This window comes from Aplidium turbinatum, chromosome 1, assembly GCF_918807975.1.
Source record: "Aplidium turbinatum chromosome 1, kaAplTurb1.1, whole genome shotgun sequence".
Lineage (NCBI taxonomy): Eukaryota > Metazoa > Chordata > Ascidiacea > Aplousobranchia > Polyclinidae > Aplidium > Aplidium turbinatum.
In genome coordinates this window covers 21,713,997-21,740,044 of record NC_137472.1, presented here as the reverse complement: position 1 = coordinate 21,740,044, position 26,048 = coordinate 21,713,997, and the positions used below count along the sequence as shown (strand labels likewise).

The 26,048-nt window shown below is 37.8% G+C and overlaps 2 protein-coding genes across 2 annotated transcripts in view; one reads left to right on the top strand and one right to left on the bottom strand.

The window, feature by feature from the left end:
- Nucleotides 1-324: 324 nt before the first annotated feature.
- Nucleotides 325-19,147, top strand: LOC145769611 (sorbitol dehydrogenase-like). The gene is made up of 7 exons (XM_082581283.1): nt 325-393; nt 7,914-7,947; nt 11,978-12,305; nt 12,770-12,954; nt 15,258-15,445; nt 15,523-15,644; nt 18,980-19,147. The coding sequence occupies exons 1-7, from the start codon at nt 325-327 to the stop codon at nt 19,131-19,133; spliced, it is 1,080 nt and encodes a 359-aa protein (XP_082437409.1). The 3' UTR covers nt 19,134-19,147.
- Nucleotides 19,148-19,373: 226 nt separating this feature from the next.
- Nucleotides 19,374-26,048, bottom strand: part of LOC145769602 (rho GTPase-activating protein 5-like) — a 67,129-nt gene continuing 60,454 nt past the window's right edge. Inside the window, exons 26-28 of the mRNA XM_082581270.1 lie at nt 22,676-22,813; nt 20,915-21,020; nt 19,374-20,210 (exon numbers count right to left, since the gene is read on the bottom strand). Coding sequence (XP_082437396.1) covers nt 20,021-20,210; nt 20,915-21,020; nt 22,676-22,813 — 434 coding nt within the window. The 3' untranslated portion in view covers nt 19,374-20,020. The remainder of the gene's footprint in view (nt 20,211-20,914; nt 21,021-22,675; nt 22,814-26,048) is intronic.

The window sequence follows — 26,048 nt, the reverse complement described above, 5'->3', positions numbered from 1 at the left end:
TTCTGTCTAAATAAAATGAAAGTTTGTGTTAAAAACTTTTAAACATAAAAGCAATAGCTAACTCTCCAAAATCAAATCCCCTGGAAAAGTCAAATTAGTTTAAAGCGAGTGTATCCAAAATAGTCTGCTTGAAAACTGTAATCTACGATAAATTAGACTGCAGAGTGCAGATAGTTTGTCTGGGTCGACGTTATAGCTTAGTTTTGCCTCAACTAAGCTTAAAGTGGGTTCAACATTGTGAGATAGTTTGGTTAGTCAATATTTAACTAATTGAAAGTCTCTCCCAGCGTGGTCGAAACAAAACATTTCTAACGTGTGGTCATAATGGCAACAACTTCATACAGCAGAGATAATATAGCAGCAGTGGTGGAAGGAAACAAGTCCATCCGTTTAGTAAGTACCTTAGTTTACACCACTTGAACATTGAAACTAATAAGTAGTGGTAGAAGCATGTGTATCTACATAAAAATTGAGGGGCGCCTTATAATCCATGCATGTTCAGCTTTATTCTTTAAAGACAGCAGATTGTTGATCAATGCTTAAATTTGGAAATTTAAACTTTAGAGAGTGGCCTTGTAGGCCAGCACTCCGTTTTGTCATGACTGTGATAGCAACAAGATATCGTTTACAAAGAGAAATTCTTTGCAAAGGCCGCAAAAATTTGATTAACTTTTGATAAAATTTACACAATCTTATTAAATTACTGTAGCTTGTAGATTTACTATTTATTTGCACTGTTTGTCTACATACAGCTTATAACAGGGGTGCCCAAACACAAACAGTCGATCGCGATCTACGGGTAGATCGCGTACTGATTTCAAGTCGATTGCGTGATATGTAAGAAAAATTAAGAATCAAAAGTTTTTCTCTACAGTGGCTTCCCACGGAGAGCTCAATGTTTTGAGTGTAGTAGTGCAGGGTAAACAACGTTATATTCCGTGGACACGTTTAAAAGTAAGCTGCAGCATGTGAACAACGCAACTTTCCTCACATGCAAGCAGAAATACAACGCCATGGCGTTTTACTAACTTTGCAACCATCAACCTTGTAGCCAGCCGCATATCCATTTATTGCAAGAACTGATATATTGGTGACATTGCTGCCAAAGTCAAACCACTTTTCGACTTGAATGTTCCGCTCTTGAAAATGAGATTCTGCATTTGAAGAATGTCATTGAAATGAAAGCCAGATTAACATCTTCTCAAGTTGGAGAACGTGAGGTGTTTTGAAAACTACTGATGGAGAAGAAGTATCCCAATCTCAGAAGATGTGCCTTGAATCTGACAACTCGTTTGGATCAAGTTATTTGTGAGTACCGGTATCTGCTTTTCCGCACACAAATATCATCCAATCCATGTAGGGGAAGACGGGGCAAAGCGGGACACTTTTCATAAAAACGTAATTTCAGCAACAGTGATAGTTGGATTTAGTTAATTTCTTTTTTAATCGAAAGCCTTAGTTGGTCAGCATATTTGGTTCGAAGATCAAGCGGAATCTTTCTACTGTTATAGTACAAATCAAAAAAGATTTTTTTTTAAATGTCCCGCTTTGCCCCAGCCGTGGGGCAAAACGGACATTTCGTTTTTGCGTAATTTGGTACTGTTTAGCCGCTTCTTTCAAAGACAACTTCTTGCTTTTCACATCTTCTATTACATTCTTAATATTGATAGCCTATCCGTCCATTTACTTATTTCAGTTTTTCTGTTATAGCGACAAACCATTGTCAGAATTAAATTATGTAGGCCTACCGGTACAATATAAATGAATGCTTGCTGATAAATATTTTACAATCTTGAAGGCTGAAAGAGTTAGGCTATAAACAAAAATTCAATCAACAGAAGAACCACAGATACAATCTAGACTTCTAGAGTCTCATGTTGCCCTAATGCACTGTCCCACTTTGCCCTAATACAGCTGTCCCACTTTGCCCCAAACTATAACCTTTAGAAAATAACATCTCTGCTGAAACCTGTAAAGTGGTAAAAGTTGCTTTTGTTACCAACAAATACTGTCTCAATGTCTAAGATAAAAACAAAGCTACCAACAGATTCGCTTATGCTAACGAATGTGGTAGCTATTTTTCAATCTCTTTCTTATAACAAACCATGCCAAAACACATTTTACTTCCTCACGACACGCGTTGTGCTCTGCCAGTCGCCATTTTTTTTACAGCAAATACAGTTTATAGTTGCCTAACTAGTGCTTCCGGTTAGAGGGAGCCAAAGAATACAAAACGTGAGAAATCGCGATGTCCCGCTTTGCCCCGCGTCCCGCTTTGCCTCGTCTTCCCTTACAGAACAATTACTGATGACCACCATGCGACATACAGCCTGCCTACGTCTTGTAACCAGCTCCTAACTACGACAACCTAGCCTCCTCATCCCAGGTCTCGCACTGAGGCAGGAAATGATTGCCCTTTTTCAAACTCAAAGTCTACCTGTTTTATATCTGGTTTGTTTATTACCGTACCCACAGGAGATACCTGCATATCTGAGTGGTGAGTGCCATAGTTCGATGTTCAAAAGGGCGCCAGTTCGACACCGCTCAATATTCTTTGGCAAGACGCCTGATGAATGTACACGAAGATTGTCTTCTTTTGTCTTCCCACCCACTTGAACTACATTTTCAACTGCCAGCCGTAAGCCCGGATACGACAAAAACCAGATATGAGAAAAAATACGTTTCGTTCAAGTGCACATGTAGCCTACATTGCTTTGATGTTGATTTTACTGGTAGTTTTTGGTAAAGCTGAAGAGTTAACATGGGTTATTCGTTTGAACTGCACATGTTTAACGAGTTTTCATGTAGGCCTACCCAGGCATGGGAGTCGATAGTGAAAAAGTAAAGAATATTCCGATATTCGATAGTGCCAAAAAAAGTAAAGAATTAACCGATTTCGATACTAGAAAAAAAGTAAAGAATAAAGAATGTAGTAATCGATATTGAAAAAAAAAAAATTATTCCACCACTCTTTCTGAATGCTCAAGGCAGTAACAAATTGAAAAAAATTCAAAGAAGTGAAAAATACTTCCCACTCAAAGGACTAGGAGTAACAAAACATAGTTTTAAATGCAGTCATGCAATAATAATCCTTCTGAGAAGAGTCACACACAGTTTTAAATGCAGTCATGTAATGTGCCTAACTGCTGAAGCAAGCATTACCATTTTCTAACTCGGTTAGGTTAGGCTAATCTAAAACGCTACCAGTAACTCTTAAAACTAAAAAAGAATTGACCCTAGTCTTAGCTGCAACTCTTAACCTCAATCTAATAATAACTAAACAAACACCGTTTTTTCAAGCCTACTGCATCGGCATGCTTTAACAATTACGACCCTTTCTAACAAATTGCATGAGCGCCTGGACCTAGCCTAAACAAAACAACGCAAGGGGCGAGTTGAATGCGATCAACCAGGGTTTCCCCGCAATAAAAATTCGCTCCTCCTTTCAATAGAATTTAAAAGTCTGCCTAATAAAATTGTGGAATTCGGTTAATATTTTACGTTGTTTATTTGTAAACTTTACAGAAAAGTACCGAATATCGAATATCGGATTCAACGCACAAAAAAGTAAAGAATAGCAGCTAATCGATACTTATTTGAAAAAGAAAAGAAAACACGGATTCGATATTGACAAAGTAAAGAATAACGCTATCGAATATCGATTCGTAATCGATAGTCCCAACCCTGGGCCTACCGTACATAGAGTACAGTCTGTATTAGCCAACTGGTTTTAGTTTTCTAAAAAGAAGCAGGTGATCTGCCCGAAAATGTTCAAATTATGGCTGTTGCTTATGTTGATGGTTGATAACTATCTTTACAGGTCTGCGATATTGACGCTTTTTTTATTCGTATCCAGGCTTTAGCCTGGTGGTTGAAGATTTCGATTAAGTGGACGGAAAAGCGAGGAAGCTAATCTTCGTGTCCACCTTCAGGCACATCCTCAGGTGTCCTGCCAAAGACACAGCCAGAACATGCTCTTGTCCACGATGTCGAACCGTCGCCCATTCGAATGCCGTACCAATGATCTCATTACTAGGATATGATCTGGTAGATCTCATGTGGTTGATTACTTAAAAAGTAGATCTTTGGTCAAAAAGGCTGGGCACCCCAGACTTATAACAAAACTTCGTCATTGCACAACAGTAGCCTACGTCATCAATCGTCATAAGAGCGTCTCAAGTTTGACAAATTCTTCGAAGTAGGCCAACGTCACGCAGAAAAAAAGTTTGAGAACCACTGTTATTGTAACTAAAGTACCAAAAGTATTGGACGACCAGTAAACGTTTCTTTGTTTGCTAATTCCTTACGTTAGTATTTTAATTTAACATAAGCCTAGGTCAATGCGTAGAAATGAATTTGTTGCATTGGCTTACACCGTTACACGGCATAGATTTTATAGAAGTAACTATGAAGCTATCTTATTTTTGCCCACTGGGTCATTCAAATATTTTAAGTTTTAAAGTTGTTTTAGGTTTCAAATAACTTTTAGATAATATGAAACCAAGGAACTTTCAAAAATAATTGATTAAACTACCATTCAACGTTTTATAGGCAGAGAAAACTTTTTCTCGAACCGTAGAAAATTTCATTATCAGATCACCGCTTCAATGCGTGATGGAAATCTACAGATAAATTTGCATCAGGCATTGCAGAGTGCAAAAAACAGTGTTGCAGAACGCGTTTTCGAATATTAAATTCTCATCAGTGCAACTACGTTTATGAACGCAATAACAACGGTTAAATTTAAACTCAATACAATACATTACAAACATTACTTTAAAAGGTCGTCGCTAATTAATTGGATACGCTACTGTATTACATTGTATTATAATCACTGAAATCATATTGAATTGATATTAATAACAATACCGTCTATTAATTTTCAGTGCTTATCTAAGTACTGTAAATTAGTATACTTCGGTAGATGTTCATTGTGATGGCTTTTGTGCTTTGAACATTAAGTTTGTTTTAACAACAACAAAAAAAACCTTAAGCGAGTAATGTCGGTCTGGAATTGCATGCGGGAAGTGATTTTCTGATGTCTCTGGATTTATTAATATTCAATTGAACACTGAGATTATGTCCTTATAATGTTTGTAATGTATTGTATTGAGTTTAAATTTAACCGTTGTTATTGCGTTCATAAACGTAGTTGCACTGATGAGAATTTAATATTCGAAAACGCGTTCTGCAATAACTTTTAGGATTCGAAATGGGTTTAAGCTTGCACTTTCGAGATGTGGCCAAGTTCGTACTTAAACTTGTCAGCTTACGGATCTCAAATAGCTTGTTAAACTTATTTTATACCTTTTACAGTAAACTCACGCCAGTTTGACAAGTCATGCACATCTAGACTAGACAACATTACACTGTATTCCTTTTATCATGTATCGGTAGCTTCGTTTTTACAAGCTATAATGTTTGGTTCGTATTCAGCACAATTTAATGATAGTTTTCTTACCTAATTATTCAACAAAAGATGGGAAAATGTGCACTCCTTGCGTGTGCAAACAAACCTAATATTTCAAGACAACGCGTTTGTTTGTCTTTCATTTCTACCGTGAAAAGTTACCATCAACACATGCAGCGTAGCGTATAAAGGGGTGCGAGGCCACGTGTCCCCCAATCATTTTGACTTTACAGTGTTTTTTATTATGTTATGAATAAAACAATTTTTTTGGAAAGGTTAGTTTGAAATTAGTCTAAATTATGGATTATCAGATGTATGGGAGGATGGGGGTCACCAATCACTTAAATTGCACAATTCATGCACTTGATACTTGTCTGTTGTCTGTTTCGAAAACCGAATGCAAGACAAAAATAGCAGTGACATTCCAAGATACGTCATTAATGAAGTTGGTGATTTTTAAAATATTGTTACCAACCAAGTATTAACAAACGCATTTATGACATCATTATCTTCTTTCGATCACATCAGAGGTTTGATTGTTTTTCGTCTTTTAGTTGTTGGCTAGAATTTTCTGTTTTGCTACGTACAGACTCCTCTAATTTTAAGGAAAAAGTATTTTTATGCGTTTCTGCATTGCTGAAATTGTTATCTGCGGTGGTAACGGGTCAACCGCATCCATTGAGGGGGATATCTGAACATTTTAATCTTTTTATTGCCATGATGGCTTTCTTACATTTTTCTTTATCATTCATCACCGCAAACCAACTATTAAACCTAATTATTTTGCGTACATCGAGATTGAGAAAGCCATGAATTTTTGTTCTGATGTCAACAGCAATCTCCTATAGCCAAAACAAAATTTTCTGTGACGAAATTTAAGTAATAAAATGTCCAGCTGGTATTAAAATTTCTTAATTTTGTGCTTACTTGAGCTGAATTAGGCATCCCCAAACTACTCAATTAGTCGAAAAATTGAAATGCATGTAAAATAAAAAATCCACTGAAATTGAGCATGAGTTAAGTTGTGAGAGTTAAGAAATGAATGTGTAATTTGTTGAGAGTTCGAAAAGTTTGAGCAGCAAATATCAGGATGCATGCAAATTAATGAAAAAGTTAAAATCCTAACAAGTTAAAATAACTTTTAACTTGTTAGGATTTTAGATCATTATGACAATTTGCATTTTGAAGTTTACGTAGGCCGACTATTATCTTAATGCTGTGAATTTTTTTTCTGTATTGAGTTATTAAATAAGTTATATTGTTATGGTGCTTTCGCATTATTTGGGCAATACTGGCAGTTGACAAATTACATTTACAGTATATAACAGACTATTGGGAGCACTGCATAATTTTTAATCGGGCGGACTAAGCTTTGTCGCAAAAAATCTTTGGGCACCTTAACACCTTTCATTAGATTAGGGCAAGAATTTGTTCGCACGCTCAAAAACTAACTTTTTCCACATCTACATCTATGGGCTATGGCTAACTTCACTTTGTACCCAGCCTTTTGCGATGCAAAGTAGGCTCGGCCACGTGTAATGACCACTCTGTCTTTCTTATGGAAGCTCTTTAGCTCCGCCAAGCGTACACTATCACAAACGTAATGCCTTTTTCTGTTCGTCGACAAACGGGGAGAGTTTCGAAAGCGTCATTCAATGGTATGGTGTTCGAGAGTAAGGATGAAAATACAGTGAAGCAATACAATAAGCTCAATCATGGTCTGTTACGAGACTGAGTGAGTTGTAGTCAAGATCTAAGACAAAAATAGTTCACCAAGTCTCCTAGATCCCCACAACCCAGAGATATCTAAAGAGGGGATAAGAAGGCATACATTACGTCTGACAATAGAAAGGCTTCTTTTTATCGTAAATAATTTCTGTTTATCGTATAATCACAATTGGTTCCGATAGTAAATCAATATCCTTGTTACGATAACCTGTATTGCGATATTAGCACCATGCCTGGATATTCACTTTATGATCATACTCACTTGTTAATTCAACTAACCGTAGTAAGGCTATACTTGCTTTACACCTAGCCTACTGCAAAGGCTTTAAAAAAACAACTTACTGGTAACCTTTCAACTGCGTTTTCAAACAAGTAATCTTTGAATGTGCTCTACATAATGTATTTACTTACTGTCTTCTGTGGCTGACTGTAGGCCTACTAGCAGCACTACCAACCTTCCTGCAATTTAAAGCCCTTCTAGTGTCGTAAGAAAAGGGCAAAACCTGCGACCCTTCGTATCCCTTTCTTTCGATATCCCTAGGCCACGCCCGTGGTAAATTTCAAGTAAAAAAAGGTAAACCAATCCCACTGGCAAGCTGACCTAAGACTGGGCCTTCCAATTTGTATCAAAAATGTAGTAGGCCTAAGTGAGAACCTTTCAACTGTGCCTGTCATACCAAGCTAAAACATATAGTTCCACCATTGCATTAGGCTACTGTAGGCCTACACTGCATAGACTAGATGCAGTTCCTACCTGATACGTTTTACATTTCAGGAAAATCGAAAACTACCAAAACTCGATGACAATCGTAAGTAGACGAGTCAAAATAGTTTGCTGCTTGAAATCGTTGTTTTTCGTGATATACATTATTGTCCCAAAGGCTTCAAGGTGACGCTTAAAATTGTTTATCTTAAAATTATAATCGTTTAATCCTTTGAAGTTTGTGACCTAAACTTGTCTTTTCAGCAGTCTAGAAAAAATTTAATGGGTTGGTTACCTTGAACTCCAGAAGATACATGTTCGATAAACCTATTGTAATATGCTAGGGAGGGGACTTAGACCAAACGTTTTGTTCTAACCTCTTCAAAATATGGAGACACATGCATACTGTAAACATCAACACTTTACTTTTAGCGCTGAAAAATAACGATTACCGTATCTCTTTGAACATGGGGTTGAAAAGTTTGAACATTTCCAAAACTTTTACTGTTGGTGGTACGTAAACAAATTATTAATATAAATGAAACCAGGCTACTAGTTGGGACCCGCCAGTTTTTTCACCCCTTTGGCCATGCTTTCTGGTTGTTGGAGTTAATCTTATCCAGATTCCTTGAAATGGTGTCTTCTTTTACCAACCCTAGCCTTGGTCTCACAATTTTCTTCCTCTTCACAGAAATCTTTTTTACCATTACTCAGCTTTGTTATCAGACTTACGATCCAAATGCCCACACCATCGCAAACGGTGGCTCCTAAGAAACTCACAGATGCTTTCTACTTGTATCATCTCTCGAATACTTTTATTAATAATTTATCTTTCAAGGTTTTTTTGCTTCCACCTTGTTCATATCTTCGATCCTCAGCTCAACCTTCAGCTCCGTGGCATATTGTACTCCTTATACGTAGCCTACATGTCTTATCTTCTATTGTAAAAAAATCCTTGACCAGTGGTTTTGTCCCTCCAAAGCTCAAACATACCATTGTTCGTTCACACTTAAAAAAGCCTGGTCTAGACAAATAAAAGTTCAAGAACTATCGCCTAGTGTCCAATCTATCTTTTGTGTCAAAAATATTGGAAAGAGCAGTTGGCAAACAACTGATTTCTTAAATGTTCAAATTTTATTTGACATCAATCAATCTGCTAATCATCAACATCACTCCACAGAAACAGCTTTATTAAAAATCCATAATGATATTGCTACCGTACTTGACTGTAATCACAGCGTCGTTCTACTTTCTCTTGATCTTTCAGCTGCTTTTGATACCATTGATCACGAAATTCTTCTAAATCGTCTCAAATCAGATTTTGGCATTGTAGAAATGGCACTTGACTGGTTCTCTTCTTATCTTTATAACCGTACTCAGTCCGTAGCAATTGAAACCTCAATGTCTTTTACCACATTTCTTTCGTCTGAAGTTGTTCAGGGTTCTGTTCTCGACCCTGTTTTATTTTGCCTCTACATAAAACCTCTGTTTGACATCATAAAGCGATATGGTCTTACATACCACTCATATGCTGATGATATGCAATTGTACTTGCATCTTACTGATGAAGATTCATTGTGTTGTATTAAATCAAAATTCCAAAAATGTACCGGTATGGTTGATATTTCAAATTGGATGTCTTATAATACAGCGGTTATCAACCTGTGGTCCGCGGGCATTTGCCTGGTGGTCCGCGAGCAAAGTCTGAAATCGTTGATTTTTAACCCTTGAAATATATTTTTGATCAGGTCATCAAAGTTGTTAATTTTATCAAGGCTCATCCACCAAATTGTCGCCTCTTTGGTTCATTATGTTCAAATATGGATCTTAATCATGAACAGCTACTGATGCATACTCAAGTTCGCTCAATGAAGGGGAAAAGTGTCAGACTGTTTGAGTAACATGATGCTGTGAGAGAGTTTCTTAGAGAAAAAATCCAAGATTTAAGTTATTTTGGCAGCCGATTGTAGCATCGAATAGACAGCGATAGACACGTGTTTCGCCCATGAGGCTGGGCTCATCAGTATCGCACCGTATTCTTGCCACTTGAGTAATCGACCGCCGCTTTACCAGTCAGTTTAACTCTTATCTTTGTGGAAAGAAAGAGCCAACAAAACCAGCAGGTGCCAGGGGTAGGTCAATGTGAAGAAAGGCGTTCTTCAGCGTTCTCAATGGCTGGCGTGGAAACTACACCGTTCTGGTTAGCGAAGCGTCACTGCAGCTCGCTGTGCTAGTGAGTAATCAGCCTTGTGCTGATAGCCGGGAAGAACGCCTTTCTTCACAAATCCAAGATTGTTGCTCATTTCAACGATAGCTTTCGGGTTGCTGTTCTGGCTTACTTGGCTGACATTTTTAAACAACTGAATAAACTTAATTCATCGCTGCAAGGAAAGCAGACAAATTTAATTACCCTCATTGATAAAGTGTCTGCTTTTACGAAACAATTTGATTTTTTGAAGATAAGATTATTGCAAGGTAGCTTTGACATGTTTGATCAATTGAATTTGTACGAATTCACTGAGAAACCAGAAAATGCTGAAATCAATAAGCAACTGTTGATGAATTTTATTTCTGACCATAGTCAGTCATTGCATGATCAATTTAACTTCTACTTGGGTGATTTGAACGTTCAGAATTTTTCGTGGGTTTCCAGTCCGTTTCTTGCACACATTGATTCATTAAAGTTACCAGCATTGGAATTGAACCAATTTATTGAACTGACTTATGACACTACTTTGAATATGTTGCATCCAATGGTGAGCTTGATGAAATTATGGATACAGCTACAAGTTTCACATGAGCATCCACAACTGTCTCAGAAAGCTATGAAAATAATTTTATCTTTTGCGACATCTTATTTTTGTGAGTGTGGATTTTCTGCACTGGTTACAATAAAAACAAAGTATCGTTCACGACTTAAAGTCGAAGATGAACTCCGATTGAGACTTTACGTATTAGGCTACACCTCGTTTGGATATGCTGTGCTCAAATGGGCATTGTGCAAGCTCAAGGCTAGCTCTAAATGTAGCATTCTTTCTAATACTAGCTAGTGTTTATGACTTAGCAAGCAATAAGTGACATTTGTTCGTTACAAGGGGAGGAGGAAAGGGAGTAGTGGTCGTGACTGGGACATAATTTTTTTAAGTGGTCCTTGAGTCTCAAAAGGTTGAGAACCTCTGTTATAATACGTTGAAATTGAATCAAGAAAAATTTGAGTTTATTGTATTTCCTCCGAAACGGTGAATTTCAAAGCTTAACGACACGACCCTTACCCTGAATAATATTAATCTTTCTTCTTCTAATTCAATTAAATTGCTTATATTAGTGTAACATTAAATCAACAATTGTATTTGGAAAACTTTGTCGGTGACACTGTTAAATCTTGCTTTTTTCATGTTAGAAATTATATTGGTTTCATGTTATAAATATTGGTTCCATCAGACAGTTCATAAATGTTAATGCTTGTAAAACATTAACTCATGCACTTGTAATATTCAGGCTTGATTATTCAAATTCATTGTTAAATAACATTCCACATTCTTCAAAGAGTTCAGAATGTTGCCGCTCGGCTAATTACTTTAACACGTAAACATGAGCATATTACTCCTATACTAAAGTCCTTGCATTGACGTCCAGTATTGTATCGTATTCGCTTCAAAATATGTCTATTAATTTATAAAGTTTTTCATCATTTTGCTCCGAAATATCTGGACACTTTGCTTGTACATTATAAACCTGCCAGAACTTTGCGTTCTCAACATCAATTGCTCTTGTGCAACCCTTTACGTAAGACACAATATGAAAATCGCACCTTCCCAGTTGTTGCTGTCAGTTGCTGGAACCTGAAATTGTTTGTCAATTTGTATAAAAGAAGCTGAAAATTTAAATGAATAATTATAAATAGCCGATACATATTCTTCTCAGCACCAGCGCAAGAGTGTAGCAATTTGACCATACATAAAATATAAATTACAGTAGATCTACTCTATAATGTCGACGATAACGTAATAATACAATAACAGTGCATGAAATCAAACTTGTTTGTGCGTAGGCCTATTGCTTTTTCTGGTTTCGGGTTGAATCAAATTTTGTTTTTATCTAACTTTGTTTGATTTTGATGCAACCATTTACCACAGATGTTGTTATTGCCATTGAAGCAGTTGGGATTTGCGGCTCGGATCTGAAGTATTGGGCGTATGGCCGTTGTGGTCGCTTCAGCTTAGATGGAATGGCAATGGTAATCGGACATGAAGCGTCAGGAACCGTTAGCAAGGTTGGCCTGAAAGTGAAACATCTAAAACAGGGCGACAGAGTTGCAATCGAACCAGGGGTTTCTTGCAAGAACTGTGATCTGTGCTTAAATGGCCGATATAACTTGTGCAAAGACATGAAGTTCTGCGCAACACCACCAGTGAATGGAAACCTGTGCAAATATTACGTCCACAATGCAGATTTTTGCTACAAGTAAGCTAAAATATAGTGTATTATAAAAAGATTTATTGAATTTCAAATGTCCATATTTTTTTCCTGAAACAAAATACGCTTAGCTCTCTTTAACTTTGATAACTATCAATAGCCCACTCGCAGCAAAAGAAATTATAATAGTCGATAAGGAGGAGCCTATAGTTTAAAGCAAACCGTAATTTCGAACATGGTGTCATAATTTTTAAACAGTTTCAAATATTGAATTAACTAGGCTGTGAGTGGCACAACAGATATTGCACGATCTCTGAAAATCATTTCCCACGTATAGAGTATGATATCTCACGCTGTCTTGAAGTCATCAATCATTGTCGCAGGTCTGTTCTAAATTTTAGATATCAGAAACTACAACCTACAGAAGCTACAAAATGCTCATTCATGTTGGAATTGTTGAACAAACACGATGTAGAGAATTTACTAGAGTGACATTGCTTTAAAATATTCAGGCTGCCAAACTCAATGAGCGCAGAAGAAGGAGCTATGCTTGAACCGTTAAGTGTTGCAATCCACACGTGCAGACGAGCGGACATTCAAAGCGGCCATCACGTCATAGTGTTTGGAGCTGGACCGATTGGTATTTTGTGTGGTCTTGTTGCTAAAGAACGCGGGGCCGATCAGGTTCTCATTGTTGGTGAGCACTTGTTAGTCATTGGTTTGTTCGGTAAGTATTGGTACCCCCAATCATTTTGAAAATACAGAGTATTTTAAAGTATTTTTTTTTTTAAGTTTTTTTGTAGGTTTGGTTAAAATTTTTATGGATTTTGAACTCTCAAGTCTCAAGGGTGTTGGGGAGCAGGGGTATGGGGGTCACCGGTCACTTAAATTGCTCAATTTATGCATTAAACTTTTTTGTTTTAAAATACTCGCAAGGCAAGAAATAGTAGTTATAGTCCAAGAATATGTCACCAATGAAGTTCACCAATGTCAGAGGTGGGCAGTAACTAGTTACAAAAGTAACTAGTTCCTGTAACTAGTTACTTTTTGAGTAACTGTAACGGTAACTTCGTTCCTATTTTCCAAAAGTAACGAAATGCGGTAACTAGTTCCTATTTTACCACTTTTACAAACAGTTACAGTTACAAGTTACTTTTGTATTGAAATTTTTGTTTCTAATTGCCGTCCATTTCTCTGCACATATTTATGTCATGCTTTATGCGTGTTTTTTGCTGCGCGTTGCGCAATAATATATTCTTCTCGCAGCTGTATCGGAGCAGCACTGCCCATGAGCGGCGCTCTTGTTTTGTGATCTTATGGAGCAGGATTGCCATATTGGCGAATTCATCGCCAAAATCCAGAAATCTGGCGATTTTTTTTAAGACGTTTGGCTTCATATTTATGGTTTGGCAATTTGGTTCTTTTTTAGCGCTTTGTGAGAACTGATTCGGCTAAATTAATTGCTTTTGGTGATTGATCAATATGTTACTTTCTATGAAATCTATGCAATGTTTAGCAAAAGTGTTTGGCAACACTTGATAGCTCAGTTCATGCTTGTCGTATAGCTATACGACAAGCATGAGCCAGAGGTGATCAGGAGCCGTAGTTTTGGAGTATTTAGGACCCGGAGTCTCGGTGTTACGTTCACTGTTCGCAACCTTATTACATCATTGTTTTCTCGATTCAAAATCGGAAGTCGATGTTTAAGTAACTTCGAGTCATAGCAGGGAAAGCAAATTATTTCCTTTGTTTCGAACATTTAAAGAGAATATAGTTTCGGGAGAGAGTTTGCTTTTTTGTACCAAAGACAGGCAAAACACAACAATACCACAGGGTTGAGCATTACAACAATATATTTTACATATTTAATTACAAGTAGTTTAACAGTCAAACGTTTTCGGCTTAACTCAAGCCCTCATCAGGAATCTGAAAATATCTATAAATTGCAATAATTTAAACTTTTTGAAAGTAACTATAACTAACTGACCATAAGCATCAAGAAACACGCAACGATTATAAGCAATAGTGTGGAAAACAGACAGACGGAAAACAAATTACATTAGGAAAAGGCAACTGCGTAACTAGAAAAGAATTTGCACCACAGGGTGCGTGATAGGCTACGTCTAATAAATGTTGAGGAGAATGGATGCGCCTCCCGCAAATAATTGTTTGTTTAAATTTGGATTACAGCGTTTATGTTGAGATTTATGAGTAACTGAAAGTAACTAGTAACTGTAACTAGTAACTGTAACTAGTTACATTTTTGAAATCGGTAACTGTAACGGTAACTCAGTTACTATTTTGGCCAAGTAACTGTAACTGTAACTCAGTTACTTTTGAAAGTAACTTTGCCCACCTCTGACCAATGTAGACTAAGGTTTTTAAACTGGTGAGATGCCGAAGCATCATGATAAGATAATATAAGATTGATTTTCCTCAATAACCGGACATGTTTTCCCATATTTGCGACGCTTTTTTAGGCGAAATAAAAGGAAAATGGCACGAAAATATCTTTCATTTGCACGGCAAATTTTGTTTGCCCCCCCGAAATGTTTTACGCTCCTACTGCTATGGCCTACTGCCATTATGTTAATTATGCACAGTGAAAAAATACCTTGAGGTCAAAAATGAAATGTAGCCTATCAATCTATGTTACTCTTCATACTTATGATTTATGCACAGGTCTGTAAAGAGAATAATTTAGGTCCGGTAGCCGGTAGCCTACCAATGAGATCTTCGGATCCCAAATTCAGAGAGTTCTAAGAAAAATGCACTAGGCTATATCCAAAGCATATAAAGTAGTTTGTTTAAGTGCCCGGGCTCATTGGAGAGAACACGAGTTCTTAAAATCATCCCCGGTCCGGGTCTAAAATGCAATCCCTGGACTCCCCCTTGTTAACGCTCCTGTTCGTACAAAAAACACAAAATTGCTTTACTTACTTTCCATATCCTTGCATGTATTTTTAGGTGCTAAGATTAGGCTAATTTATTTTCACACAGATATCGATGAAAATCGTTTAGAAATTGCTAAAAGTCTTGGCGCTGCCGACATCACTCATTGTGCAACGTCTTCTGATGATGACCCTGTTCGTTTTGCCGAAAAGCTGCGTCAGTGCGCAGGGGATGATGGCTGCCATGCGGCGTTGGAATGCAGTGGCGCTGATATTAGTTTAAAAACAGCTCTACAAGTAAGTGAGACAATTGTGTATAGCAAAATGAGGCTAGAACTTGTCGACTGAGGTTTTAGACCCTTGTTCATCAACAGGTAGCCCGCGCGGGTGGCAACGTGATGTTAGTCGGAAGAGGCTCGTCTGAAGTAAGTCTACCAATGGTGAGAGCAGGAACTTATGAGGTTGACGTGAAAGGAATTTTTCGATACGCCAACACGTAAGTTGCCTCACTGAGCATGCAATCCTTTTTATTAAGTTCTACAATTTAAAGAAAGTTTTACATCTTGGTCACCTAAATACTGAAATGACATCAACCGCTAGTTAGACAACTTAGATTATATGCAAACTATATATATGTTATTATATACCGGTATATATACAGTATAACTATATATTATATAATAAATATATATAATTATATGCAACTATATGCAAACTACTACAATGGGCTATGTTGCTACTGCAGATTTTATGAACTAACGATGCCCTGAAAGCGAGCAGACTACTTTTATTTACAAGTAAGAGTAAACATTGCAAACGCTGGGGTAGGAACAAATCAACAAACCACTCGTAAAGAGACTCCTATAGCCTAGACCAGCGGTTCTCAACCTGTGGTCCGCGGGCATTTGCCTGGTGGTCCGCGAGCAAAGTCTGAAATCGTTGTTTTTTAACCCATTGCATCAAACTTGTTAGTTTTATCAAGGCTCATCCACTAAATTGTCGTCTTTTTGGTTCCTTATGTTCGAATAAGGATCTTGATCATGAGCAGCAGCTACTGATGCATACTCAAGTTTGCTGGTTATTAAGGGGAAAGTGTAACCGACTGTTTGAGTTACGTGATGCTGCGAGAGAGTTTCTTGGAGAAATAATGCAAGCTTGTTGCTTATTTCAACGATAATGTTTGGGTTGCTGTTCTGGCTGATATTTTTGAACAACTGAATTCATCGCTGCAAGGAAAGCAGACAAATTTAATTACCCTCAGTGATAAAGTGTCTGTTTTTACGAAAAAAAACTTTATCTTTGGAGGACAAGATTATTGCAGGGCAATTTTGACATGTTGATTAATTGTACGAATTCACTGAGAAAGGGAACGTTCAAATATTACGTAACGCCTTCGAGGGGGAGGGGGGGGTTTATGCAAAGCGTTACGTTAGCGTCACATCGGGGGGGAGGGGGTTCAAGCAAAACGTTACGTAACGCTTTCGAGTTCGGAACGGTAGTTTTTTGTGCTGAATTCGTAGTGAAAAAGCGTTACATGGGGGAGGGGGGGGATTGAAAAAGGCGTTACGTTGGCGTTACATGGGGGAGGGGGGGGGTCAAAAATTCGGAAAAAAAGCGTTACGTAATATTTGAACGTTCCCAAACCAGAAAATGCTAAAATCAATAAACAACTGTTGATGAGATTTATTTCTGACCATACTCAGTCACTGCAGGATCAAATTAACTTGTACTTTGGTGATTTGAACGTTCAGAGTTTTTCATGGGTTTCCAGTCCGTGAACTGACCAGTGACACTACTTTGAATATGTTGCATCCATCTGGGAGTGAGCTTGATAAAATTTTGGATACAAGCTTCACATGAGTAATCCACAACTGTCTCAGAAAGCTTTGAAAATATTTTTACCCTTTGCGACATCTTATCTTTGTGAATTTTCTGCATTGGTTAAAATAAAAACCAAGTAGGCTATTGTTTTCGACTTAGGCTAAAGTCGAAGTCCGATTGAGTCTTTCAAGCATTACACCTCGTTTGGATATGCTGTGCTCAAATATGCAAGCTCAAGGCTCGCACCAGTGTAGCAATCTGTCTAAAACCAATACTATTTATGACTTAGCAAGCAATAAGTGACATTTGTTCGTTACAAGGGGAGGGGAGTAGTGGTCCGTGACTGAGACACAATTTTTTTTAAGTGGTCCTTGAATCTCAAAAGGTTGAGAACCTCTGGCCTAAACCTACCACTAAACTGTTGCTGTAGGCGGCATGCTTACCGTCAGCGCTGCGGATTTATAGCATACATAACATAACCGAGTCTTGAAGTACGGTAGTCTAATCGTAGCCAAGCTGCAAAATAAGCAAGTTATAGCGATTGATAACTTTCAAGCAATGCTAATAAGCGGAAAAAAGCAAGCTCAAGTGCTCAACTGTAATTAAACTTAGAATTTTACGTAACTGTAATCATAATGAGGAATCATTTACACGAAAATTTGGCTAGGCCTACAACACCAATTGAGTACGCTACATTATCCCTAACAGTCAATACACACAGCAGTTGTGCTGTCTTTCAAATTTTCTTTACGGTTTCAAAATCCACGCCTTCAAAATATTGACCAAAGTTTGTGAAAAGATGGTCATTGGGCTAAAAGACTTTTCAAACATTGTACTACACCATTTTTACCCCCATTCATACGACATTCGAAATTTGCAGCATGAATTTGTTCACCAAGCAATGCAACATGGTATGACGGCGATAATCTCCTCTCGAAAGGCGCCATGTAGGCTCAGTGATAGACCCATAACTTAGATTGAATTTGCGATGCAATAAACGATGAAAATCTTTGGCCTACAGCTACAGGCGAAGTTAGTGTTGGCATTTGGCAAAAAGACAATATCAACTTTTCTGACCTCAAAAAAAGCTGCAAGAAATGCCAGCCTCTTATCATGACATGCATGAACAGCATGATTTGTCAGCACTTTGCATTTCCATAACAGCTTTGCATTATACTGAACCATAACCTCGACTATATTTTAATGGTTAAACTTGAACAAAAGATCGACATAGTGCAAGCTAACGGTTGTTTTGGACCTAGATCAGAGGTGACGACTGACGAACCTGCGGCCCGTCAATGAATTTTGTGCGGCGCGCAAAACAATCGCTCATGCATTAAAGACAAAAGACATATCAAAGCTGTTTTATGCCTTCACTGGTAGGCCTACACCTTTCCTTTGCTATTTTCTTGCCCTAAACACTAACTTTCAGAGTTTAAAGTTAGAAAATAGAAAAGCTATAGGCCTAATGTAAAGTTGTGAAAACACTATTCACCAACTTCACCTTGTATTTTTGGTCGATTTTATATTTCGATTCTGCCTAAGATATTTCAACTGGGGGTTTTATTACTTTCATCTGCCGTTTGTTACTTTTCATGAATAATATCTCGAGTCGCTTCTAAAAGATTTCATAGCAGGTTACGATTAAAAAGTTGTGTGGCCCGATAACTCATGTGTAATTGACAAAGTGGCCCGCGACCGCAAAAAGGTTCATCACCCCTGACCTAGATGAAATGGCAACACCACCAGCTACGTTGAAAATATTTGCCGTAATATACAGCCGCCGCAATGCACGCGCAAGATTGGTTAATAATCCTGACGGTGGCACAAGCATAGTGGAGCCGAGCACTTGGATCTGCTTATGTTCTGTTGTCATGAACCTGTGCTCAAATTCAAACTTACATGAACGAAGCAGATAAAAAGAAAACATGCCAAAGACTGTTTGCAAGGTATACAATTACTGTATTCTTCAGCATTCCGATCTCGCTTTAAATAATTGCTTTGTTGCAGGTATCCAGAAGCAATCCGGCTGGTCACGTCTGGTGCGGTTGACGTCAAAAGGTTAATCACACACCGGTTCGTGCTGGAACACGCAAACGAAGCTTTTATTACGGCGTCAGATCCCCACATCAGGGCGATAAAGGTCATGATAACCTGCCAATAAATGGTGCTATCACGAGAGCGTGGTAAAATTGTCAACTGTAAACAATAAAACTTACGAAATAAAGGCTGGTCTAAAATCATAGCTTATTGAAAGGTAATGCTTTTGTCAAATAACCGGTCCAGTAGATTATTATTTACCGGTAAACAAAATGAAATCCTCTGAAAGTAATCGACAAAACTTTTGCGATTTTCAAAACTGTTCTCCACTAAACTCAAGCCACACAAATCCTGTAACCAGGTGTGACGGAAAGCAAAGTATGTTTGCATTGTTCTAATCTAAACAAACGATTATTATAATTAAAAAGAGCAAACACCAATAAAAACTAAGAAAAGCCTACGATACTGTTAAATAACCATCACTCTTTAATCGCGTTAATAATTTGTCGAAAGAATTATATAGAAGGCACAAAACACATTGCAAGATTATTACTCCAGCCTACGAGGTTGACAACAGCAGCGTAGATGCGAATTATAAGTTTAATCTAAAGATCTACACAACAGCGACATATGCGCCACATGAAGTTTGGTCGGCCAGTCTACTGGTGCTAAATAACTAACGCGCAACAACACAATAATTATGATTAAGTCGACGTTGTGCGAGCCGTGCAATCAACTACAGTAAAGATCAACGTTAGATTGTCGGTCATACTTAAAACTACATAGTGTTATTTCGGCACAATAACATGAAGAAGAGGTTATTCACTGGGAGATAATCACATCGCGTTAACATCGCAACAATGCAGTAAAAAAGAAAAAAAAACACCGTGTTGACGATGAAAGGTTAAGCACATGGGGAAGGTTTAAGCACATCGTCTTAACAGACCAGCAACCCAAAGCCAGCATGGTTTGTTTTGACATTGCGAAAGCGGAATGTCGCGATGCACGAAGCTAAACTTCAGGTTTATCATAAAACATAAAGTCGCACTGGCTAATGCAAAGAGCTAAAACATCTTTATAAAAAGTCTTCGGCATAGCGGCAGGCATGTTGCCGTCCATGTCGGGGCGGAACAGTGTGTTCCACCAACATATGGCCAGATTGTCGCCAGTCATCTTATTCTCATGGGAATGATCACTCACGCTGAAAGTAAAATATCGGTAGTTAGAACAAAGCGCATTCGAAGTTGATCAGACGATTTACTTCAAAACCTTATAACATCGTGCCGTTCACAACTTGCGTTTGCAGCAGCACATGCTTCCGATCATAATGATAATGCCAACGTTGGTCTACTAAACCTTTGCCAGTAGATGGACCAGGTATTTCTGTAAGTCCGGGATTCAAACCACTATGGATGTCCAAGCTACGTTGACCAGTAGGATCACTGGTTTTTGTGCTTTAATTTGTCTTTTAAGTGCTAAGCTAAAATCAACAAAACCGATAAAATACAAACACTTGGATGAAAAGGAATCAGGAAAGACAATGCATACAATTTAAAAAATCACGTAGATGCGCCAACAAGCTATAAAGGGCTATTAATTAAGCTCTTAGAGCTTGTTTGCAGTATTTGTGCATTGCTTTAATCAGAGCAACTGTCTATATTTTGCAGAGAAACCCACTATGAATGCGAGTATAAAGTTAATAGCCTATTATTATTAGAGAAAACTAATTATTTGATCTACGACTGTAATGTAAAAAAGCTGGACGGTTGTTAAATGTTCCAATCATTTAGTATTTGCTTAAAAGTTGATTGGGAAGAATCTCTGTTGCGGCCATAAACCTGAAGATAATTTCAGAGTGGCGATTACAACATTAAAATGAAGAGAAACCTATCAAGTATCGCTTACTTCTTGAGATGGGTGCATATGAACTTGTAGGTGGCGTAGTTGGAGTATGGAAGCTTCCTGATAATGCCACGTAGCGCCATCACACGCATGCTCGAGATAGGCATGTCTGAAAGGTATACAACGATATAATGAATTTGCATTGCAAACATTCAGTTCATTCCCATTATTTTCATCACCTAAACCGGTGTTCTTAAAGGTTTTCAACATTCTTTCCTTACAAAGACAAACACTGTCATTTCCTCCCCTAAAAATATTAGAGAAAATTAGAATTACACAAAATCGATACCACCTGGTTATGGTTTCAGGTATTAAATTTATATTAAGGAGAAAAGCATTAAGTTTTGGTGGAAGATTTCCACGCTTGCAAATGTCCAGGGTTAGTCTGTCAAAATGACCGTGATAGTTAGATCGCTCTGCCACCACACCTCACTTGTCGTATTTAGCACAGAGTTGCGGATCGTAAAGTGATTCAAATGTACTGTGTACAAATGGAAAAACAAATTGTTTTATCTGCCAAACTAGGTAAAAAAGTGAAAGATTTCTCGACAATGGCAAAAAAACTGCCAAACGGGCAAATCTAAGAGTAGGTAAATGGCAGAGGTGTGCAGCAGCAAGATCCGGATCTTACTGTTTTTCAATTGATGAAGATTTTTTTCGATGGAAACAGAATGCGGATCGAATCAGAATACTAAATTTGTTAATTTAAGCTTTGAACACAAAAGCGTATCATCAATCAATCATTTTACTTCAAAGAAGCCTGGTCATTATCCCAAAACATCAGGGTTGATCAGTTGTCTGCAGCGACTCCTCCATCTCTCTGTTGTTGGCATCTTCAATTTTCAGGTTTCTTTTGTTTTTGTCACTTTTCACGGTGCCACGTTTTCTTTGGCCTTCCTGTTCTCAATCTTCCTGTCACTATCTTATTCCAGACTCGCTTTGTCAAACTGTTCTCATCCATTCGTTCAAGATGTCCAACCCATCTCAGACGATGACCAATTTACCACACAGGTGTTACTCAATATTCTCAACATCAGTCCACTTTCTCAAGACATCATTATTAATTTTGTTGAGAAAATTAAATGATCACAAAAGCGTAAATTTTAAATACACTCCTATGTGACAACATTTCCAAACCGGGAGATAGTTTTGAACTATGACGTCTGTGCGCATTATTGCGTAAACCGCACATGTTATACCATCGCCTAACAAATGTCATACTTTAGATGTTTTGTAAACATCTTTTAGCACTGTACTGTATTTTATAGTGTATATGTTAAATTGTCATGTAGTGAAATACTTTTTAATAAATTTTCGTGAAATACTTTTTAACAAAATTTTTAATAAATGTAGTAAGATTAATTCGGAACTGTTTCAGATCCGAATCTCAAAAAGGAAAAATCGGATCAGGATCCTAAAATCTTGGACCCGTACATCTCTGGTAAATGGACATTATTGTGAAGAAACAATAGATGATTATGAACGAAATGGACTCTTTTATAACATGTCACTGCAGTACAGAAAGTTGTCCTTGACCGTCAGTACTGTTGACAAACTACGACCAACCTACTTGTGCACTTTTTATGTGCTTAATAAACCAATAAAAACTTGAAGTTTTTCATAAACAGCTTTTCTACTCCAAACTCCTCTCTGGAGTAAATTTTTTTCCCGGAAAACAATACTTCCTCTCAGAGCCAAGCGGCTCGTGATTGAAAAGCACCGACAGAGACAAACAAACTATGTAGTATGTACAGTTCCACTCACTTATCGCTTCTTCGAGTTCATCGTGAAGACAAGATGGTATGAGGGGCTCGGGAAGGTTCTTGTGGCTGAAAAACCAGGTCAAGCATCCCGCCACCGTGTGCACAGATGCTTCGGCCGACGCTAGGTCGTAGGTGTTATCTGCACAACACAAAGTTTAAATAGGTTATCGGAAGCTGAGAATTTTCACAAATAATAGATGAGTATTGCCACTCCATCAAACCATTTTATGAGAAAAAGTACTGTTCAAATACCATATGACGCCTTACAAGATGTTTATTGTCATCCATTATTGACACCCTCAGAGAAGGATTGGACTCATTTTTTGCTCGAGTCTCTGCTGTGTTTTATAACTAACTTCTGAAAATAAGTTTCCATCACTTTTAACAAAAAAATAAACTTCAAATGAACCCTCAAAATGCAAGGGTGTACGGTAACCAACATCACGCGTCTTGAAAGTGTAACTTCCTAGTGCAGGTATTCATATAAAAGCCATTTGCAGAAACATGTTTGTATACTAACACAGCATAAAACTAGACAGGAAAGCAGTATTTTAAAGCTCCTAACCCTAACCCTGCTAAAGGCGTCATATGACATTCGAACTTCTCAAACCATTTCATCAAAGATTTTCTTGGCTGTACGCAATTAACAGCGTTTCAAATATATTAGTCACTCACCATACAAGTTTAGCTCACAAACTGATGAATATGGATTAGGGTGCATCAAACCTTTAAAGCCAAATACTTTGTTATTATACGTCACAAGAAAGCCCATCATTTGCTCTGAGTAGCCTACAGTAGCAGAATATGCAATAAGGTTTGTTTTCTAGCTGGTTTCAAATCAAGCAAGATTAGGCCTACTGATGGACTACTGATGGACCTTTTTCAATATTGTTGAACCAACCATGTGGTTTTCAAGAAATACTGTAGTGTTCGGGTGGTTGCTATTAGGCTAAGGTTCTTCAAAGAAATGCATATCTTGCTCATCATGTAGATGTGCTACTTGTAATGTTGGATGACCACCATGAAAGTGTTCATCGTCTAGCAGTGAATAAAATATTTTAATCTTGTGTTACTCTGCAACAGAAAGTTGGACGACCATATGACGATAAAATGCCCACATGGTCAATTCGTCATTTAGAGCTATAAACATAAGAGTTAAAAAGGGTCATTTCTACCTGATAGGGTGTTCAATCCCTCATAAGATCTGAGCTGTTAATGGCACTACAACTCTTGAACTCAACTTGACAGAAGCAAAGTTTTCAAATAATCATGTTTTATACAAATATTCTCATTGGTTTGGGTGTCAAAAGCATTTGAAAATTGAAAAAAAAAACACTTGTACTGGCAAAAATTTAGGATTTTGAAGATGCACCTAACACCCATGCATCAAGAAACGTTATTTTTTATTGTTGAGTTGTGTAGTATAGTTTATAATGATCTAGCACAGCATTTTTTAGTATTCCGTTACATTTACAATAGAAGTCATGGGGCTCTAAAAATTACAAAAATTGCTATACGCTACCCCCACAATTCAAAAACGAGGGTGGTATTCGAAATTCAAATTGAGATATTGATCTAAAACTTGGGGTTCTTTCGTTTAGTAGCCTAAGTAGAGCAGGAGCCGGGTCGATTTATTTGACTGCAAGCCTTAAAGCAGCCGGCGGCCATCGCGGCCATGGCCGCTAAGTAGTTCTTGAATGACCGCCGGTGCTGCCTCCTCGGTCGGCCAACTTGGCCGCCGGTTTCTTCTAGCTAATTATTTAATTTCGCAATAGAATGATCGTGGATTAACTGTCGAAAATATCTAGCATCAAAGACTGACGCAGAATTAGGTCAGCACGTCATAATCACCACTGTTCTATTGTGCGGAAACATTTGCTATTGTATGGAAAATATAAAACTGTGATCACCAGCTATAAGTCTTGTTTGTAATTCCCAAGTCCCGACGTTTATTTTAACAAAGTGTTAATCCGAAGTGCTAATTTACATCGGTTGGCAATATTGTCGTTTTTATGTCGATTCAATGTTGTCGGACATTGCATCGTTGTTAAAAAGGAGAACTACCTAGACAACAAAATTCGTCATTTTTACCCTGATTTAACGACTGCAAACGTAGAATCAATGTAAAGATGACAGATTTTGTTGTCTGGGTAGGTTATTTGACATCCGAGGGGAAAATACGTGTTTTCGAAGTTGAGAAATGTTTCCGCTGTGGGTTAGTGACTTCACACTCTCAATGGTGACATCATAACAATATAAATGGTCAGGTTTTATGAAAGGCGGTATGCAGTTGAAACAATTTACTGAGCAGCGAGCAGTTGAAACAATTTAGTGTCGTTATAGTTAGATGGTCCCGCAATACCGGATTACAATCCCGCTAAAGCAGTTATTGCGTGGTACAACGATTCTATAGCAGGACGTCGCCCAGACTTCAACACTAAGTGATCATTTTGGCCTTGTTGCAAGTTTAATTCTATTTACTTGTGCTATCGTTATTTGTATTTTGGCCTCCAAGCACGCAGATTTGGCCGCCGAGAAGGAGCTCTCGGTAGGCCACGATGGCTGCCGGAAAAAAATACGAGTTTTAAGGCCTGGACTGTCTGAGTCAGTAAAGTTTGAAGTGTTTCTAAACTGAAATTTTGCGTAGATTTCGAAAATAAACTTCTTACTTGCACTAGCCTGATCGTTTTCTCTGTAAAGACCTGTTGTTATGGCCTACTCTTATCAAGAAAAATGGAAAGAAAGTGCTTATATGCGAGACATATGCAAGAAAGTGCTTATTTCATTGTGATATGATTAACATGCAGTGAAACTTCACTATCTTCGAAATTAAATTCTAACTTGAATTAGTCTTTGTGTTACTCTATCTGGAGACATGGCCACTGCCGCTCGATATAGTGCATAGCTCGGTGGTTGCGAGCGCAGTGATTGAAAATATACCACAAACTGATAGACTACGCGCAGCCCCACTGATGAGACCTGAAAGGTCGAAACGGTTGTCTGGAGATTTAGTATGAAGTTTATGATATTAATATTGAATATTCATTCCCATGTGAACCTAACCTCGACTTTATTTTCACTGAATTCACAGTCTCGTGAAGTTTCACATTCACGAGACTGTGGTGCCATCTTGACTTAAGCAGTTTGAAAGAAGAGACAATGCGTGGATGATATCTCGTAGCTTTGTTGAGAATATTCCAATGTGGTTTGGGTGGAATTCTCTGGTTACTAAAGATGACTTGCCAAGTCAAACACTGACATTCATGGAGCCAGTTGGAAAGCCACCAACAAGGCTTGATGTTGTGCAGCACACAATGAATAAGTTGCTGATGCATGCCATGATTCATACATACCTGTGACCTATGACTTAGCAG

Coding starts and splice junctions, on each gene's coding strand:
- LOC145769611 (XM_082581283.1), top strand. CDS start 325: ATGGCAACAACTTCATACAGCAGAGATAATATAGCAGCAGTGGTGGAA. Junction 394..7,913: donor GAAACAAGTCCATCCGTTTA/GTAAGTACCTTA, acceptor TTTACATTTCAG/GAAAATCGAAAACTACCAAA. Junction 12,955..15,257: donor CGATCAGGTTCTCATTGTTG/GTGAGCACTTGT, acceptor ATTTTCACACAG/ATATCGATGAAAATCGTTTA.